At 43.2% G+C, this 20960-nt stretch overlaps 1 protein-coding gene across 1 annotated transcript in view; it reads left to right on the forward strand.

Moving 5' to 3' along the window:
• The first annotated feature begins 3846 nt into the window (after positions 1–3846).
• pcdh7a (protocadherin 7a) overlaps positions 3847–20960 on the forward strand; it is a 40548-nt gene continuing 23434 nt past the window's right edge. Inside the window, exons 1-4 of the mRNA XM_014340185.2 lie at positions 3847–4238; positions 4409–6354; positions 8569–9745; positions 14768–15547. Of these exons, the coding sequence (XP_014195671.1) occupies positions 4931–6354; positions 8569–9745; positions 14768–15547 (3381 nt within the window). The 5' untranslated portion in view covers positions 3847–4238; positions 4409–4930. The remainder of the gene's footprint in view (positions 4239–4408; positions 6355–8568; positions 9746–14767; positions 15548–20960) is intronic.

The raw sequence follows: 20960 nt of genomic DNA on the forward strand, positions 1-20960 counted from the left end.
TGTGATTAAGTTATTCCAGAGTCCAGTTTAATAAAGCATATCCCTTGTATCTAGAGATTTGTAACTGTGATAACATATTAACAAACAGAAACATTTTATTCTAGGCATCATCCAATGCACACGTGGGCATGTGAACTGAACTGTAATATTCCTTGCATCCAGAGATTTGTAACTATGACAACATATTAACAAACAGAAACCTTTTATTCTAGAAATAGTCTAATGCACACATGGGTGTGTGAACTGAGCTGTAATTTCATATTGAAGGACACCTGTGCTCTTTGTTCCTTTATTAAATGTCTTCTACACATTAAATACCAGGTGTATAAAAATTAAACATTATACATACACAACATAACAGCAAAGTATACTGTCCACACAAAGCCATGAGGGCTGATCCATGGTAGAAGTCAGAGAATGGTGACAGAGGCTAAAGTCCCACATCAGTGCTGATGGTGCTTGGTTTATTGGCTCTTTCACCATGATAAAGAGGATGAAGGTCATGCAAGATTGAGTCAGTCCTTGTACTCATCCCACTCTCACTGACTACCTCTAGACAATATGGGCTCATCCTACAACACAGCTTGCTTTCTTGACTGGCTTATTGAGCTATTTAGCTTTGCCAATCTTGATGCTCCCTCTCCAGCACATCATAAAAAAGAGTGCACAAGCTCCTCAATGTCCTGTGTTATGGTATTGTACACAGTGAAGGACAGAGTCAGCCTCCTGCCTCCTCTGTATCTCTGCTTTTCACATGCTGTGGAGAATTAGATATTGGCACAGTCAAATGTACAAACAGATATCAGTTTCACTGTATAAGGATATATATGTTTGTAGGGTAATTGGATCGGTGTGGGCGAAGTGACAGTGATTTGAATTATTAAGAACCATGAATGACAAAAATATTATGTATGTTGAGAAATTCTGAAAACCGAGTTAACAAAGAAGAGGGTTTCTTCCCTGCTTGTTTCTAAGGTGAATGCTAAGATGTGGTGAGGCACAATCTTAAGGGAAGCAATTAAAGTTGTGGTTGCAGTTATTAGAACTGATTATGACTTTTTCTTTTTTCAACTGTTGATATTCTTCTTGATTTTCTGCATTCTTCTTCTAACATTCTTCACCTGTAATGCTTTTTTTCATGTTTTTTTTATTGAACAAATCATTCCATTTTGTTAAGGTTGCCAGAGCTGTTCACCTTAACATTATGCAAACTCATCTAACGCTTGCATTACATACAAACCCAAGAAGTTTGAAAAGGATTAAAAAGATTCTGATGTGTTTAACTGGAGAAGAGCAACAGAAAGTACACACATCTAAGGAGTGATGGAATATTCTGCAGCTTCATTTGCGCTCCCCTACCAGGAAGCTGCCGATCCTTTAACAGGTGGAAGCAGGCATTGTGATTCAGGAGAGCTTCGTGTGAAGCAGTTAATGGATCAAATCGCAAACGCTGAGCTGAAGTCCACCACCAGGAAGAATCAATAAATGTATTCTTGGGCTTGCAGCTTGTGTTCTGTGTAGGAGGTGGACTGCAGGATGTCAAGTAGGTGGTCTGTGAAGATGATTCAGGTTTTAAAGGGCTTTATGACCACTGAGGTTAGCGTGATGAGTTTTGTAGTCACTCAGCCTTTTTTTGCTGCAGTTCTGGATGGGAACACTGGGGTATAAATATACGCTCAAACAACCTAATGTGTCACAGATAGTTGGCAACTGGTGTTCGTCTTTGTGCTTCTACCAAAACATAACAGAGACAGCAATCAATAAACAATTAACAAATCTCATTTATGATGCAGTTTGAGTAGAAAAAATGAATAGACGGAGAGGGGAAAATACAAATGTCAAAGAAATGGCATATAATGGCTTTAGATATAATGCACCTTGAAAGTTTCTGATTGACTGAATGTCTGTAGTTAAAGCTCCATGATGTCAATGTAACATCACATATACATAAATTTGAATGAAATTGATTATAAGGTCGCATTCTCTTAAAAGGGATGGTGCTGGAACAATTATCATTTGCCTGGATGACATCGAGCAAACATGATTCATGATACTTAACATGAATAACTTTTTATGATCAATGCTGTGGAATGTCTGTGTAGTTATTACAATATGATGTAAAGACTGTTGACTGCTGCTGCGGTGGCACAAACAGCAGATTAAGCCTTTAGGCTAAAAAGCTTGTCAGCGCAGAGACAAAAAAGACATCCTGTGTTTAACTAGACCACACACACACACACACACGCACGCACACACCACGGGTCACTTTTCATTCAATATGCAAATTGAAAGTGCAGTTCATTTGCTGATGAAAGAGGATTCGTGCTCAATTATATCTTAATGGGTTGGATATAACAGCATGTTCGGGTCAGCATATTTTTATTAGATGATTTTTTATTAGGTCAAATGAGACCAAAATTTTTTAAATCAGCTGAAGCAAAAATGAACTAACCTGACCGGAGGAGCCAAACAATACACACAAGCAGGCGCGCACATGCACTTCATTTTCTAATTGCCCGTTTGTTTCTTTCTCTCGTTTCTTCCCAGAAATGAATGTGCGCGCTCATGCCCGCGCGCACAAAACACGAGGCGAATTCCAGGATTCATTTCGAGGGAAACAAACGCGCACGTGGGGCAGACAATAGAGGGCGTGAGTGCGCTTGAAGCGGGCGAGTGTCGGTGCCTCTGAATGTTAAGCACATTGGCCCATAAGCGCTTTACACACCCACAGCTCCTGGTGCAGCTGGGAGGGGGGGGGGAGAAAGGGGAGTGGGGGTGGGAGAGAGGGTAGAAACGGCAACATGTCACCCGTCTATGCAGTTTGTCAGTCTTTGTTTACTCTCCGTCAGCAATAAACTGTTCACTAATGGCTGGTGCACAGGGCTCACTCCGTCAATAATGTTATGTGTTATGGGGAACTCCCTGCTTTCAGGCCGGGAGACAAACGGTGCTAGTGGCTCTATAACAAACGGCCTGACTAGCTTGGAAATTAGAAATGCAAAGGTGATGTAGTAGAGCAGCAACGTGGAAATCCCGGTAGTGTTCAGTAAGCAGCGGACCGATGCTGCATTGCGCTTCTCACCGAGCAGGTCCCTCCGCTGAGAGACAACAACTCCACACCAGTGTGCGCACGTGTGTGAGTAGACTATGTAAGAGGCAGTGAAAGCCAAGAAACAACCGAAACACCTCTGAACGTTAAAAGAAAAGAAAAGAAAATCAGAAAAAGTGGTAGATAGCATGCTTACCACTTTTAATTCATCCGTGGAATTTATTTCTGTATTTATTTACAATAGGTTGCAGTGGTGCTTTGTGGAAGGTATACTATAGGTTACAGTTTACGCATGCCGTGCAACTATACCCGTCACAGGATTGTAAATATTACAACAATTTCCCATTACGTGAGAGCGCAAAGGCTGTGTCAATTTCTGCCTCTTTCAGAAAAGAATGAATGAAGCCCTCTACACTTGCCTCTGCAAAAGAGCTGCACCAGCAGAAATATGACTGAGCGCTGGGCTGACTTGTATTACAGCCAGATCACTCTCTTTTCTATCCGTCTCTCTTGTCCTTTGTATGAATACGTGAATAAAGATATTTCCCCACCAGGAGCTGTCAGCAGCCCAGACACCAAGCCATTTAATCTTCCTATATGACAGGAAGGGGGGTGAGGTCTGTCCCCAGTAACCGACATACACACACAGCGACCCAACACCGCCTCTGCTGCCTCTCCCGTTACAGCTCAGCGATCGAGTTACGCGAATGGGGAAAAATGTTGCAGTAGCGAAGAGAGAGAGACACAGAGAGAGAGAGAGAGAGGCAGAGAGAGAGAGAGAGAGAGAGAGAGAGAGAGACTGCAGCATTGCTGGAGACCGGAGGCAGCAGCAGCAGTCCCGAGCAGTGCAGGTGAGAGGGGAAAAAAACCAGAGGAGGAGGCGCGTGTGGAGGAGTGAGAGAGAATGCGGGACTCTTGGAAAAAGACGCATCTACACTCGGTCCATCGCCGAGACATCCATCCCGAACACGGGCTGCACAGGATTATGCTAAATTGATGCTGCACTCGGGATACCCCCCTTTTAGTCCACAAAGAGTGGCTCTGGTTTTTCTATTTTATGAGAAAATACATGATCAGAAAGTCGGCTTGCAAAACACTCCTCTCTCCAGATAACTTGCGTGAAGGAATCCGACTGCTTGGCACGTTGCTCCACTGCGGGAAAAAGAGGAAAACGCAGCTGGATCTGAAGGTAAGAAAAGATCCAGTCTAGCAGGATCCCAGAGACTTGTTTCAAACAGATTTTCATTCTTTTTCTGAGATTCGAGTAAATTTTGACCATCCAGAGAGCTGAGAGGCTGTTTTCTCTTTCTCCCTCCCTCCCTCTCTCTCTCTCTCTCTCTCTTTCTTTCTTTCCTCTAGTGGTGCTGCATTGCAGTTTCTAACTGTGAAAAACGCGAGAAAAGCCTCTGTCCCAAATGTGACTGGAATAAAAAGAAGTTACAAATAGCATTATGAACTGATAAGCGCCCTTGTCCGGATAGCTCTCCGGTTTACGGAGGGAAGAGAAAGAAGTGAGGAAGTGGATTAATCCAATTCTGATAAATTAGTTTTATTTTTCGCAGCAGGATGGATTTTTTTATATCTCTGAGGCTTAAACAGCCCAGCAAGATAAGAGCACTGCTGCTATAGAAGTTTGAAAATAAAAATCACTGGGTATAGGAGGAGAACAGAAGAAAGGAGCCTGTGCCACTGAAGTGAACTACAGTCAGAAAGCTTTTCTCCGGACCTCAGGCAGCAGTCCACAGAGAGTGGTAGAGAAAGGGTAAGAAAGGATAAACCAAACACCCACGCCGTGAGGTACACCAGAACATAAATAAAGAAGAGACGAGCCGCAGCTACGAGGCAGACAGAGCGGGAAGGAGAGAAGCGAGAGAAAGAGCCATGCAGAGGCTTGGTGCAGTGCACTCCTCCGCGGCGCAGGTTCTCAGCCTCGTGGTCTTAGTGCTGCAGCTGCTGACTCAGCTACCGGGTGCCGACTCAGCTCTCCGGTACCGGGTGGCGGAGGAGGGTCCACCTGACGTCAAGATTGGCAACGTAGCCGCAGACCTTGGCCTCACAGCAGGTACAGGCAGTGGGGATGTCACCTTTGCCCTGGAGAGCGGCTCAGAGTACTTCAAGATTGACAATGTGACAGGTGAGCTGACAACCGGCCCACGGCGCATCGACAGAGAGAAACTCCCCCAGTGCCAGATGATATTTGATGAAAATGAGTGTTTCTTGGACTTTGAAGTGTCAGTGATCGGGCCACTGCAGAGCTGGGTAGACCTGTTTGAAGGCCGTGTTGTCATCACAGACATCAATGACAATACACCTTCCTTCCCCTCACCTGTGCTGCAGCTCTCAGTTGAAGAGAATCGGCCCATTGGAACCCTTTACCTGCTTCCCACTGCCACAGACAGAGATTTTGGGCGAAATGGCATTGACCGTTATGAGCTCATTCAGGACGGTGGGGCTGGGTCAACTTCATCAAGACGCACAGCAGGAGGAAACCCCATTACTAGAGTAGATGGGCTTGGGGACCGGAGGGGTAGAAGTGGAGATAATGGGGGAGGAGCTAGAAGCAGTGTGTTTGAACTGCAAGTGGCAGATATACCAGATGGTGAAAAACAGCCACAGCTCATTGTGAAAGGCACCTTAGACCGTGAGCAAAAAGATTCATATGAGCTTGTCCTGAGGGTTCGAGATGGAGGGAACCCACCACGTTCCTCCCAAGCTCTGCTTCGTGTTTCTATCTCTGACGTGAATGACAACAGCCCACAATTTGAGAGGTCTACATATGAAGCAGAAATGGCAGAAAATGCCCCTCCAGGTACACCTGTCCTCCAGGTTAGAGCGTCAGACCGTGATATTGGAGTCAATGGGCAAGTGGAGTACGTCTTTGGAGCTGCAACTGAGTCTGTCAGGCGACTCCTAAGGCTGGATGAAGCAACTGGATGGCTGAGTGTTCTCCACAGGATTGATAGAGAAGAAGTGGCACAACTGAGGTTCACAGTAATGGCCAGGGACCGCGGCCAGCCACCCCGCACTGATCGAACCACGGTAGTTTTGGCTGTTCGGGATGAAAATGACAACGTTCCTGTTGTAGAGATCCGAAAAATTGGCCGGATCCCTGTACGAGACGGAGCCTCTTTAGTGCCAGAGAATGTCTTGGTGGACACACCAGTAGCTCTGGTCCAGGTGTCAGACCGGGACCAGGGAGAGAATGGAGCTGTGACTTGCACAGTAGTAGGAGATGTCCCATTCACACTCAAGCCAGCTGGGGAAACAGTGCTCCCACCCTTACCTGCAGATGACGCCTTTGACAGGTAAGATGAACCAAAACAGTTAACAGTGATAACTTACACAAAATCCTGAAAAGTTAAAAGTAAACATGCCAGGATAAGTGTCTATCATTAAGCATTTGCTGAACAACACTGAATCAAAGACTAGATAATAAGTTACTTGGGCACACACTGTCAGATAATGAACCTCTATCCTAATAATAATTCCTTGCCAAAGCACGGTGGAAATTTTTTAAGGAGCACAACACAGTAAGTTATCTTTGGTAATTATGAAGTAATGAGGCATTTCAAATAAAAGTTCAATATGATACACAACTTTACTTGAGCGGGGGACAAAACATTAGCAAACAGGCAGAATATTAGTAAAATAACATGTGTCTATGTATCATTAAGCACCTGAATCAAAATGACAGAGTTGAAAAACAACAGCGAGGTCATTGTTTATTAAAAAAAGGGTCATATACATCAAACAATACAACTTTAAAATTCCATCAAACACAGGTAATTTATAGCTATTTCTTAACACTTATGTACAGTGATTAATTCAGTTATCAAAGAACACAGATGTGTGAACAATCAGAGGGAAACTTGAACCCTTGATTGGAGAGATTCTGTGGGCTCTGTCATGCTATGGAGGTCAAGTTCCTGGAACAGTTTGTTCCCTTAAAGGCAAGGGTCTCCAAAAATCAATACAAAGGTGTCCTGAGTGCTCACCTTTATTGCTTGATGAAATATTTCTGTACTGATGGCCTTAATCCATAGGGCACAAGGGGTCACTAAATGGTTTATGAGTATAAAAATGATATGAATCATATGGTCTTTGTAGTAACCCCATCTCAACCCAGCACAACACCTATGGGAGATTTTGAACCATATACAAAGACCTGACTCTACCATTGTTATCAAAACATCAAATGTGGGAATATATATATTTTTAATAACAATATTTAATCCCCCCCATTAGCGTTTCGCACACTTGTAAAATCAGTGATGAATGGTGAATAAAAGTTGTTCTAGAAGGAGCCTATTAGCTTAGTAAGATGCTTTTCTTCTTCTTTTGTAATTTGTCAACCCCCATTTTCCATAAACTGTACACTAATGTGAAGCTACTTCTTGGCTCACTCACTGGTATCTCCTCACCATACATACCATACAAACCTTGAACCGTGTGAACTGTTATCATGATTCAGAAATATACAGCATATGAAAATGTATATACACCTGCTCATTCTAACACTGATAACAACACATCCAGCAAACCGTTTCCATCTAGATCTCTGTTTTTCACAGAGAATTCAAGTGTTTTTCCATGCCAATTTCACTTGAGCTTAGTTCAAGTAGTGTCACTCATTCACTAACATTACAAAGTAGGGAAGCTATCTTACAATCTGTAAACTTAAGGCACAAATATTCATTATAGTCAAGGGCTTTGCACTTTTAAATAATATTATTCCAGCAGTGATGACTACAGATGTCAGTGCACTTCAGTCAGTTATAAGAATGTTCCCTTAAGGCATTGAATGGCAGGAGTGAGAAAAAAAAGACAAAGCCTCTTAGGATATTATTGTTAGTACCAGACACCTGTACAATGAGGTTAGTGGTTTTATTGAATGTAAGGCTATTGTCGACTAAAGAAATTTGTCAAAGTGGTAACGATAAGAGGTCTTCACCACATCGATACATGGTTTTAATTAAAATGTCACAATCACAGTTTCTCCAGTGTTAGTGTCCCTTCACAGATTATTGCAGTCACCTTGGAAGATGTTTTTAAATCCAATGATTATTAAAGTAGCAAATATTAGAGCTGATTGAAAGAAAAGTGAAATTATTCGACAGATGTTAATTTTCAGGCAAAAAAAAGAACAAGGTATTCTCTAGTCCTTTCTTTTTAATTGAGTGCTTGTCTTTTTTTTTTTTTGTTTCTAATCACTGTGATCTACGTATCTCTATGCTTTTTTTCCTGTTGGAGAGACAACACAAGACTTTTGAAGATGTGACCTTGGGCTTTCTAAAATCAAAAGAAGTGACATTTTGTATGATATGATAATAGAACATTTCCCATAAAAATACCAAGACAATAGCCACTTAACTTTCTGCAACACCTGGTGTCTCAGTGCCAGTGCAGTTTAATAAGAAATATCATTATTTGTCTCCACCGGAGATCAGACGTATATCATTTCCCTGTAAAATGTCTATTGCATTCATGTTTCTTTTTTTTTCTTTTTTCTTTTTTTACAGGAACAAGAAAAAGTACTTCTTACACACTTCTGCCTTGCTGGACTACGAGGCCACAAAAGAGTACAGTGTAACAATTGTGGCAGTAGATTCTGGCAGCCCCAGTCTCTCTAGTAACAGCTCATTGATGGTGCGAGTTGTAGATATCAATGACCATGCTCCAACCTTTGCCCAGAGTGTTGTGGAGGTCCACTTTGCAGAGAACAACTCGCCTGGCGAAAGGGTAGTCACTGTTGTAGCTACAGATGCAGACAGTGGCAAGAATGCTGAAATTGCCTACTCACTCGACCCTGCTGCTAATGGACCATTTTACATAGATGCAGACAATGGAGACATTCGTGCCACTGGGGTTTTGGACCGTGAGCAGCGAGAGCGATATGAACTGCGGGTTTTTGCAAAGGACAAAGGCACCCCGTCTTTACAAGGCTCTGCCAGCGTTGTTGTTCAGGTGACCGATCGCAATGACAACGCTCCAAAGTTTGTTCAGGAAATCTTCACATTTTATGTAAAGGAGAATCTGCTAGCCAACAGTCCAGTTGGCATGGTCACTGTGACTGATGCTGACGAAGGTCAGAATGCAGAACTAAGTCTTTTTGTAGAGATGGATGGAGTTGATGAGAAGATGACAGGAGAAAAATCAGAGGGAGAAGATGGTAAAAAAGAGAATGAAGAGTTGTTCTCCATTGAGAACAACACTGGAACCATCTTCTCTTCTGCATCATTTGACCGTGAAAAGCTTTCCACCTACACTTTCCGTGTCCGGGCAGTGGATGGAGGTGAGCCTCGCAAAACTGCTACTGCCACCGTCTCGCTCTTTGTGACGGACGAAAATGACAACGCCCCCGCAATTACTTCTCCAGCCAACGAGTCCTACACCCTCCTACCGCCTGCTAGCAGTGCCCGCACCATTGTCAAAACTGTAACAGCCATAGACTCAGACACAGGCCCAAATGCTGATCTTCACTACTCTCTAGTAGGAGGAAATCCCTTCCGACTGTTTGAGATTGGCCACACCAATGGAGTGATCACCCTGGCAGAGCCTCTGGAGCGCCGCCACAGAGGTCTACATCGTTTGGTGGTCCGAGTGAATGACAGTGGCATCCCCTCTCTCTGTGCCACTGCACTGGTTCATGTCTTCATTAATGAGAGCTTGGCTAATGCTTCACTAGTGGATGCACAGGTAACTTCATGTATTAATACAGTCTTATGCTAACTGATTTCTCCCACAGAGTACATTAAGTTAAATAACTCAAAGTAAAAGATTTAATGAAACCTACTGTCCCTTTTTGGTAAATGTGAACCACAATTCCACACTGTTGATAATGATAACAAATATTGACAGCGATGGTATTGCCCCGGGGCCTACTTAAACGGCCACAATGTCTACACATTACAGTGCAGGAGCTGTGGCTGCAGAATGAATAAATGCAGAGATTCTGCAGCCTGCATGGTGTAATTTTCAGACAGTTTTTTGGGGGAAAATGTGCCTACATTTGCCCCAGATAAAGAAGCCCATTTCTCAATTGATGGCTACTGGCAATGCCAGCTTCTTTGTAGTTTGGAGCCTACTGGAGTGTGTTCTTTGTCCAGCATGCATTGTTATAATGCGTGTGTGGTTAAAATAACTGTTATTACTGAAGTGGTTCTCCTTTTATGGTACATTGAACTCAAAGCCGAAAGCATTAGTGTGTGTGTGTGTGTGTGGTGTGTGTGTGTGGTGTGTGTGTGGATTGGTTTGGTGTGTGTGGTGCTGATTGAGAGAGGGAAGGTGAGAGAGAAAGAAGAGAGGAAAAGAGTGTGTTTGAGAGAGAGAGAGCATTAGAGGTAAGTATGTTAGAGAGCCAGCAAGAGAGAGATCGCCCTGTCCCAGTTTTGGCCCTCTGATACAGAATAGGTTGAAGTATGTTCGTACATTTGAATAGAAGTTATTCCAGAGCCGTGTCTCTTAACTATAGACTTGAATATTAATGCAGTATAGAGTTTGCATTGTGTTTTGAAGCACACTGTGAAGAGAAGAGACACGGGCAGAGATTAGATAAAGTAAACCACTTCAAATGGCAAAGGGGTAATGTTTACTGGGAGAATAAAGAGAATCTTTAATATATAATGCATCTGCTATTACTGAATAAATCTGTGTGGCTTTCTGAAACAGAAGTCTTCAGAGCAAGATCAGAGTTGGCTTGAAAGAGCCACACGGAGGTGCAGAGGTAATTGACTAGACTCAAAGACATTACCGAGATACCAAAAATAACTACAACAGTATGAGTTCAAATTTAGCTTATGCTATGCTGGTGGAAATCTTTCTTTCTCCTCTGCCTCCGTATTAATCAAATGAACTTCCCATTACACTTTAAAAATGTTCAATTAAGTTATAAATGCTGGCAGGTAATAATTACTGAAACTTTATCTCTGGTGTGGAAATTGGTACTGGCGCTTAATTAATTAAATTGGTTCAGTGGCTTTGTGGTTAGAGTGTTTGTGCTGAACTTGTGGTTTCAACTCCCACTTGAAACTTGGGCAGGAACTGATTCTTAGATTTTCTCTGAGGAAAAGGTCTTCAGCTGTCCACTCTTTGCATGTATCATGATTTATATAAATATAAATATTAGATAAATATTAGTGAGGTAGTGAGGCGAACAGTAAGAGTAGTAAGAGGCACACATATAACAAGTAAAAAAATGTTTTGGTCAATATGGACAGCATAAAAAGTTCCACTGAACTCTAACCTATGCAAAATGTTAGCTGATTCTGTAAGAGCACACTTTATAATGCAAATGCACCTCTTGCAGACTCTACCTCGATCTATGCTTGTTGTAGTGTATTGCTTCCCTGGGTGGGAAGATGATTAAAAATGAGACAGTTGGAGAATATATATGATTGCCAGCTGAGAAATGTAAACTTTAACTAATTTCTCATTTTCTGTTATGTTAGTATAGCTATTTTAGACAGTTGCATAGCAACTACAGTAAAACTGTGCTAAACATGCCCTCTGAGTAATCTAAATCCTTGTATTGAACCACACTTAAAGCTAAATGTTGTGTTTTAGCAAGGGAAAAACATCCTGTATTACCTCAGCTTGAAAGTTTTGACTCACCTCATGTGGAGACAATTTGGCATCCAGATATCTTTTCGAACAAAGTCAAACAAATGAGTGCAGACAGAGGGTGAATGATTTTATCACAAGGGAGTAAATAGGACACCTTATGAATTTAACACTTAAAAATAGAAATATATATAAAAAAAAAACAAGAAATCAAAGAGATGAGAATTTAAAAAGATCACGAGGTAAGTGATGAAACAATACCAGGGCAGGAAGAATTAGCTGCAGTACGCCTAAATGACCATGCCACTGAATCAAACAATAGGTTGTAATATATCCAAGCTGATATAAAAGCTGTCTGTGATTACAATATGCATAGTTTAGTGTGACTGTAAGGAGGAACTTGAAGGAGTAATTGAGTAGAAGTCATTGAAGAGAGAATACCTCCATCTCATAATGAAGTCAAACTGAGTGGTGGATGGATGCCAGATGCAATTAGGGAACGAAAACGGCTGCTGCTGCTGCAGTAGCACCGCGGCAGAAAATTACCCCAGTCATTTCTATCCAACATTACTGGGAGAGCCACATGTTGGATAATTATCTGGAATATCATTCTGCAGAGTTTGAGGTAGAAGAAGAAAGAATTTAGTTGTGAGATTTTAGACATTGCTGTCATTTGGGACCCCTTAAGGTACATCAAAAGTGTGATCTACTATGAAGTCCACTTTCACATTTTGACCAATTGTATTTTATCTCAGTTCATCTATATATATATGAATTTTTTTTTTTTCATCTTAAAAATGTAAGATTTTTAAAAGTGTTGCTATTCTGTGGTGTGAATTTATTGAGCCCCCAGCCGCGAATGAGTACTTTTCAAGTATCGGCTAGTTGTGTGGACTCCTTGTCTGGATGCATCAGTATCTGCAGTGACATGCTGATAACTGAATCCTTGGAGAGTAGAACAGATAGATGCTAATGTTAGGTCCAGCTAGAATAAAGCTCATGCAGCAGAATGGAAGATTCCTCTGGGATTTTGGGATGCGTCACAAGGTTGAATTCAAATGTAGGGGTAGAGTTGGCAGCTTATACCGCTCAACACTTGGGGCATCTAATGTTCTTGTGCAGGTATGCTGTACCCATACCTGCATACAGCATGCATATCTACACTTGGATGACAATACATGGGCTGTCTCATCTTCTCACATGCACACTCACTCACACACACACACACACACACACACACACGCACGCACACACAGAGAGAGAGAGAGAGAGAGGAGATGATTCACAACCATACACCTTGCACCATTCCGTGTTTTTTGCCGTCACATGTGCCTGTGTGCTCACTCAAACACACAGAGACTTGGCGGCTGCACCATCACATAGTGGTATCTGTACATATGACACACCATCGCAATGTTCTCTTTGTTCTGCACACACAATACAGCAGACAGTGCAGGGGATGCGCTATGCCAGAGACGCCCAGTAGAATGAGAATGGAAAGGAATACTGCAGGCAAAAGAACAGTGGGGCTGATGGGAGAGCGGAGCCTGGCAGAGAGGCCCTCTGCAGTGGAAGCAGAATAATGGAATAGAACCAACACAACTCAGTGAAAAACAATGAAACTTAACCCTGATAGATGGGGATAAAACAACGAACTACAACACTGCCAGGCTTATTCTCAGCTCATGGATAACAAAAAGAATGCCTCTGTATAAGTAAGCCTCATATGCCTTTTGTAGTATAATGAGCAAGTTACACAGTGCAGCTGTATGAGCAGAATTTTCTGCAGTATTACTAACACTGCAGGTTATACCATATATTTTTTTTATTGAGCCATCTGAAGCCACGAGGGCTCATATTTAACTTCTTTTTCTCCCATTCATCCTTGCATACTTTATTATCTAACATTCTTAAGCAGCAGGCAGCAGGAATTACATGAGTCAGTAGTTTTTTGTCTAGATGGGTCAAAGAAATTGTCGTATGAGCTCTGTGACAAGGTGTCGGGATTGCTGAATGAGTTGTCTCGCTAACAGCTTACACTCTCTGCGGGCATGTGTAGGTGCATGAATAGATATCACTGTGCTCATATCTGTCTAAACTTGTAGTGCATCTAAATAATGATTCTGCCTACAAAGCTGGTTTGTATTGATTAGTCGTATTTAAATTCATGAGTCTACCCCATATTATCAGCAGGGCTGTGCAGACCAGAACACCACAGCCTCATTGTCTCCTGTCGAGCAAGGCTCCATATCCACTAATGGCTGTGTTTGTGTTTCAGCATAACCCACTTTCTTATAATGATCCTTTTATTAGTGTACAAGCTCAGAGCATGTCTGAGCTTCAATCCTGTATATGTGTTCATAAAGGAAGATAATTGTTAGATCTATCTTAAGCCCAGAGACAAAATATGTGCAATATGCTGTATATTGAAATGGATTAGCGTGGATTTACCTTGTAACAAAACCATTATGCTAAACAGAACAAACTTGAGACCTTAAAATGTGGGGGGAAAAATGGCTCTAAAGACAATTCCACAGAGCTCACATATTTACAGTAGCCTCCTTATTTGTCTAACTGTCCAATTCGCAGTGCAAAAATTGTGATACCAAATCCTTAACAAATCCATGCCTACGCTTTCATTTACAATAGGGACATTGTTCATTGATGAGACAGTAGATGAGTTTGCATTCAGAGGGTGTATTCATAATGTCTCTTGAATTTATTTTCACATTTACTGACTGTTTCTTCTACTTTTCCCATTCCTAACTGCCCATGAGCTCAATGTCTAAAGTTTCATTTTATTCTTTTAATCAGCTTTAAACAGTATAATCCCAGATTTTTTCTCTACTACTGCAGAAGATGCGAGATCACAAGTGAAGAATTGGAGGCACAATTTGAAATGCTGCAACTGGGAAGCAAGAGCAATTATATATTTAGTGACACCCTATGTGTCTGGGAATAATGGAGAGCTCTCACACTAAAACACAGTGTAATTAAGATGACGATGCTGTTTGATGTTTCTCTGTGGCTCACCCCCACTGTGTCATCTTTTTACAGTTGCTGCTCTAAACTTTTTATTGATGGTTTGTCTCTGCATTCCTTTTCCTTCTTTACTCTGCATTTGCATCTTATCTTTCCCCCTATTCCCTTTCTCCCCAGGTGGCCCGAAGCCTGATGGCTCCGCTGTCACTAGACATTGCAGGGGACCCAGACAGCGAGCGTGCGTTAGGCAAGCAGCGCCTCAGTGTAGCAATTGGTGTCCTGGCAGGAGCCGCAGCAGTCATCTTGGTTATTCTTCTGGTAGTCACAGCTCGGCAGTGTGGTGCTCAGGGTAAGAATGGCTATGAGGCCGGCAAGAAGGAGCCAGAGGAAGATTTCTTTGGTCCCACGGGGGCGCAGCCACAGGTTGGCCGTGGTGGGGGATCAGATCGTGGACGCAAGCCTCGGAGGGACAAGCGCAGTGGAAGCAGTGGGAATGGACCTGGAGGAGGAAAGTCAGACAGAGCCCTCTACAGTGGTATAGTCACAGTCAACGGACTGCGTCGCCATGCCAATGATGATGATGAAGAGGATCTGAGCAGTGCTAGTGAGCGCCTGGCAGCTCGTTACTGTGCTGTGGATGGTGACCCTGGAAGCCCGCGGATGGGCGGTGGTAGGAGGCATCAGTCAAGCCCAGATCTGGCCCGGCACTACAAATCCAGCTCGCCCCTCCCCGCAGTGAATCTTCAGCCTCACTCACCTCCAGCAGAGGGAAAGAAGCACCAGGCAGTCCAGGAGCTGCCTCCCTCTAACACCTTTGTAGGCAGTGGTGGGTGTGTGGGAAGTGCTGGTTCCAGCAGCAGCAGTAGTGGAGGCAGTGGCAATGCAGATGCCATGTCCCTGGGATCTGACCAGTGCTCAGAGTACGGCTGCCAGACTGGAAACAAGTACAGCAAACAGGTAGGCGCTCTGGATGTTGAATATTCTTTTGACTGGTCCCTCTTTACAACTCTGTCTTAAAAAACTCAGCTCTTTCTGTCTCTTTGTCTCTTTGTCCGCTGTGTGGCTCCTGATCTCCTCCTTTTCATCCCAGGCTTCATGTCTTCTTATTCACACATCTGCTGACATACTGTACTGCAAACCCTGTCGCTGATGTCTAAACACCATTTTATCTCCACAAAATAGCTGTCAGTGTGTGTGTGTGTATGCTTACGCACTTTTTTGTGTCTGTGTCAGCATACTAAGCCTATGAGCAGTGTAGCGGTAGCCTGCTGTCAGACGCGTGCGCTCCATGTCAAACATCGGCCCTCTGTTTAGCAAGATCTACTACAGGGCACATACATCAAGCTCACACTGTAGCCAAAGAGTACGTGAATGTGCATGATTGTGTGTATATGTGCGCGCACACGTGTGTGTATGTGACACTGTGTGTATGAACCCCTGAGGAGATCAGTCGGAGTGAAAACAGAGAGGGGTGTGGGTGAATAGTTGCTTCCAGCAGGGTAATTGGTCATTTTGTGTTTCTGTTTCCCTTGTCAAGCTGTTATCTTTCTTCCATTTAGCATATATGTTTATCCCATAAACAATATCAGTCATATAGTTAATGGATGCAATGGCTTTGGTTTTCAATCCAGGCGCTGCAGTTAAAAGCTGAATTCCTGCTGATAAATAAATGCACCATAGAGATGGTCACTCACCCCTCCACCTACACATGTGTACACATTTACAAATACACAGACACAGTCACTATCTATCATCACGGCCACACTGACACAGCAGGGTCTCCGGACTCCGTAGGGAGTGCGCCCACGAGTGATATTTGAATGACAGCTAACCCTTCTTAAAGAGGCGGGCTTCTCATTTCCTTGACAGACAAGTCTACATTTATCCTCCACGTGGTGAGAAAAGTGCTGATGTGGTCATTAAAAGGGAAGGAGAGCAGCTTCTTAGGCTAATCAGTTCATACATGGGCTCTCTGATCCCGCTCAGTGCACGTGCACACACACACACACAGGAACACTCACACATATGCATACGCACACAAACTGCAGAGGTTAATCCATTACGGATTCAATCCTCTTAATCCGCCATTCCCAGGGAAAGAAAATGCTTACTGGGAGAGTTTGGTGTTCATGCTTATGTGCACTCAAAACATGCCAGAGCAGAGAGAGACTCACACAGACACACAAACTGACAGAGTAATGAATTATTGATCGGATGTGGTAATTAACTCCCATTCTGCAGTGAGGTTTGCCCCCTCCCCACCCAAGCCGACCCCCAAAATTTCCAACACCCATTGGTTTCATACACAGTGTGTGTGTGTGCTGGCTAAGATTTTGGGAGCTCATGCGTGATTTGGTTTCGCTTACATGTCAAAATTTGTTAACTCAAACAGTTTAGCGACATGAGCAGGTTTTTGTTTGTGGGTGCCTGTCACTTTGCTTGCGGTACTGCTTATTCCATGAAGGCATATGCATTTTATACATGAGTGCAAGTGAGAGATAGACTCTGGGAGTAATAGGTGGTGTGCATGTGCCAGATGTAGGATTTGCGATGCCAACAGAAATTGGAATAGAATTAGATCAGGAGTGGGTGAGAATTACAGAAGGTTAGGAGGGGGAAGAAGATGGAGTAAACGAGATGGGGCAGAACTTCTGCATTTTAAAGCTACTTTACTGGGTCAGTGAAAATATTAAAAGCTGTTCATTTGAAGTCAGCACATCATCAGACCAACTTGGATGCTCATGAATAAAGTGCAAGATTGCATCAAAGAGGAAACAAGATCACAAGACAGCTCAGTTAATAGTGTTGGTTGTTTTTATGTAAATTGTCCACTGAGGAGTAGGGAGAGAGAGAGTGGGAAAGATATCTGTATACGAATGGAAATGGTGAGGGACAAAATGGTGAAAAAAACAGAAATGTGGTCTAAATGATTAGCTATTTAACTAAATTCTACAAGAAGTGTGTGTGTCCGTGTGTGTTTGTGTTGGGGGTCGGGGGTGTGTGTCTCTAACAGTAATAGAAAAATTATAGAGGTTCAATACCAAACTTCTTCTTCTTGCTCACCACAGTTGATCAACTGCCTCCATCTCACCCTGTCTCTAACATCCTCCTCTGTCACGCCGACCCCCTTAATTTCCACTATATCCATGAATGTTGTCTGTCTTTTTCCTCTTTTCCTTCTGCTCAGGAGCTCCATTTTCAACATCCTTTCCCCAACATACCTACTATCCCTCCTCTGCACATGTCGAGAGCATCTCAGCCTCAGACTTTGTCTGTAAATTGATCAACCCGTGCTATCCCCCTGATATACTCATTTCTAACCTTGTCCATCCTGGTCACACCATAACATCTTCAACTCTGCCACCTCCAGCTTGGCCTCCTGTCGTTTCATCAGTCTCCAAACCATATATCATAGCAGCTCTCACTAACACCTTCCCTTTTCACTCTTGCTACTATCTTTCAGTCACAAATCATCCCTGACACTTATCTCCACCCACTCCACCCTGCCTGCACTCTCCCCTTCACCTCTCTTACATGCTGTCCAGTGCTGTGGAGGTTGGTTGAGCCCAGGTATTTAGATTTGTTTACCCTCGCCACCTCTGCTCCTTGCAACTTCACTTTTACACCTGCAGTGGACAAATTCTAAGAAAGACGATAGGAGTATGTTTCTCCAAGAAAAAAGAGGCATGGAAAGCGGGGAGTAAAGATAGAAGACAAGAGAGCGAGAGAAAGAGAGAGGCCTGGTTTGGGTGGCAGCCAGAGACTGAGAGTGGACTGCTGAGATGTGGGTCATCAGGATACCCGTTGGCATCAGGACACATTAATGATCACAGCAGTCACATGGCACTGCAGTCAATATGGGCAAAGTGGCCTTGTTCCACCCTTTAACTCCACCACACACACAAAAAAAAATGCACAATTCATCACAACAAGGTTCCTCCTGTCTGTTGTCCTCAGCCACCCACAATTAAAGCTTATCAAACTTAACAGTTATGTTCCAGTTATCTTTGGTTTTCATCCTTTTTGCAGAGTGTAACTTAATCTGAAAGAGCGCTTTGAACTTTTCACTTGTTCACTTTTCTCCCCTTTTAACTCTCACTCCCTCTTCCTTTCCATCAGTCTCCAACTTTCTTTGCCATATGCCAGGCTATAAATCTAAACACCCCGTCGCTGGTACCCTTGCATCTTCCATGCGCCACACTGACCTCCGAGAATAAATCGACTCAGCATTTTCACTAGTGCGACTTCTTTTACTGTAGTGTGCACTTTCTCTCTTGCTGAACCCAGCGGGTGTGCGGGGGCGGGTGAGCGCTCGGTGCCACAAAGGCTGAATCGAACCAGTCACACATCATCTTAAACCCATGCACACACATTCAGTCCAAGTCCAATCAATGTCCTGTTAACAAGGCCAAGACTGCAGTGGAAACAGGTGGGTCGACGGTGCAGTTTTTTGCGCACTGCACATTTCTGCAACACTTGGTGAAGGTCACTGCTGGACTCTCACAACACGGGGCACTTGTATTGGCACAGCAAGGTCAGGTGAAGGGGAGTTTGTGGTGAACAGGACTCATCCGGCCAGTCTTGTCCATCTAATTGGACTGTATGGACGGGTGCGGGTGGAGAGATTAGGTCTACTGGATTATAAAATTGAAAAGCAGCTTTTCATTTCAGCAAAATCCCTCCAGGATTAAATATGATGAGCCTCTGTCACAGACTCAGATTCATGCATGCCACATGAATGCATCCGCACATACGCCCCCTGTGATAACATGCAGCGTGCATTTGGGTCGTAGAGGTGAAGGTACTGTCATCCAGAAACAAACAGAAACACACAAACACACACTGTCCCCTCCCTGTTGCTTTGTGACACACACGAATGCGCACACTGTAACCATCCCGTGACCCTTGTCATGATGATACCAGCACACTGAGGTATTTATTAAAGTCACGACGAGTTCAGGCCACTCAGCCAGCCATATGCTCAAGGGGCGAGTAGATGGGAGATGAGGAGGTGGAGGTAAGTGGGAGGTGAGAAGGACAAGGTAACCAAAGTGGGGATCACCCATTGAGCCAGACTGAAACTGATCTGCTGACCTGGCAGCAAAGCACGAGGGGAGGGGAGGTGCTGGGGTTAGAGGCAGTGGACTTGAGAGAGGAAACATGAGCCAGACTGAATGAAATGAGACAGAGTGAGAGAGGTTTAAATGATGGAAGGAGACTAAGAAAGGGTTGACCATCGCACTATCCCCTCTTAGGTGCTTGGCTGTAGATTTAGAACACTTGCTTACCCTGTAAACATTGATTTTCCGCTTGATCGAGATTGTACGAACATAAATAGTCTGCGTCTGAAAGTGCACTGAAGGTCCATTATTAAAACTCACAAACAAACTGACATTTGTAAACATCGAGAAACACGAATTTCCCTTTTATTGACAGTTTTGTCGACCTGCCATTCAGCAGTACTTTGTGGGCTCTTGGCATGAAGAGCCACAGTTGAATGGAAGTACAAAAGCATCTTCATCACACCTTCGATTTAAGATTTAGAAGCATCAGCTGAAATTGAAAGAATAATAGTTTGTTAGTTAAATCATTTCATTCAACATTTATATTTTAAATATAGGCAACGATCAGATTTATAAATGACTCATAAATGTTTTTGTCATGTTTTTTAAGGTCACTGGACAAAATAATCCTTTACTTTTTTATTCATGTTTTTATTTATTTATTTCCATGTTTACAGTGTAGTACTGTACATAGTATAGACATATCTACAATCACAGGTTTTGAGCTATCCATCTGTTTGAACTCCTCTGTTGTTAGAACAGCTACATTGATATAAATTTAACTGAAAGAAACTAAGCTCATAGACTGAATCTGACCAAACAAATCTTCAGCTGCATTGCACTCACTTCCACAGATTTAACTCTGTAATACAGGGGAAAAGCCTTAGCTTGAGGACCAGATTTGGTTTCAAATTCCTGAAAAATGGTAAATGTGAAAGCACTGCAGGCTGCATCTGCACAAGAACTGTTTTGGTCTCATTTCGAAGCTGCCATTTCACACCTGTTTTTCTGCTATTTTCTCCGGGACTATGTAGAGTGTATTGGGCCGTGACTGCTGCCGAAACTTTTCAGATTGCACAGCGGCGCTCCAACTGAACACAAAATGATTGAGAACTGCAGCTGCTACTGCTGCTGGGCTGGCATGCTGCTTTCACAATGTAGCCAGCGTAGACAAGGTGCAGTCCAAATGTCCTCAGTGGGATGAAGATGAGGTTTTTAAAGTGATGTTTTGGTCGTCCATACTCTTTAAAACGCTTTGACTCAAGATAAGAATGTGAATGTAAAAAGTAAAGGGCAACAGGCGATGC

The sequence above is a fragment of the Haplochromis burtoni genome, unplaced genomic scaffold, assembly GCF_018398535.1.
Source record: "Haplochromis burtoni strain Fernald_Lab_line unplaced genomic scaffold, NCSU_Asbu1 Contig_345, whole genome shotgun sequence".
NCBI classification, from domain to species: Eukaryota; Metazoa; Chordata; class Actinopteri; order Cichliformes; family Cichlidae; genus Haplochromis; species Haplochromis burtoni.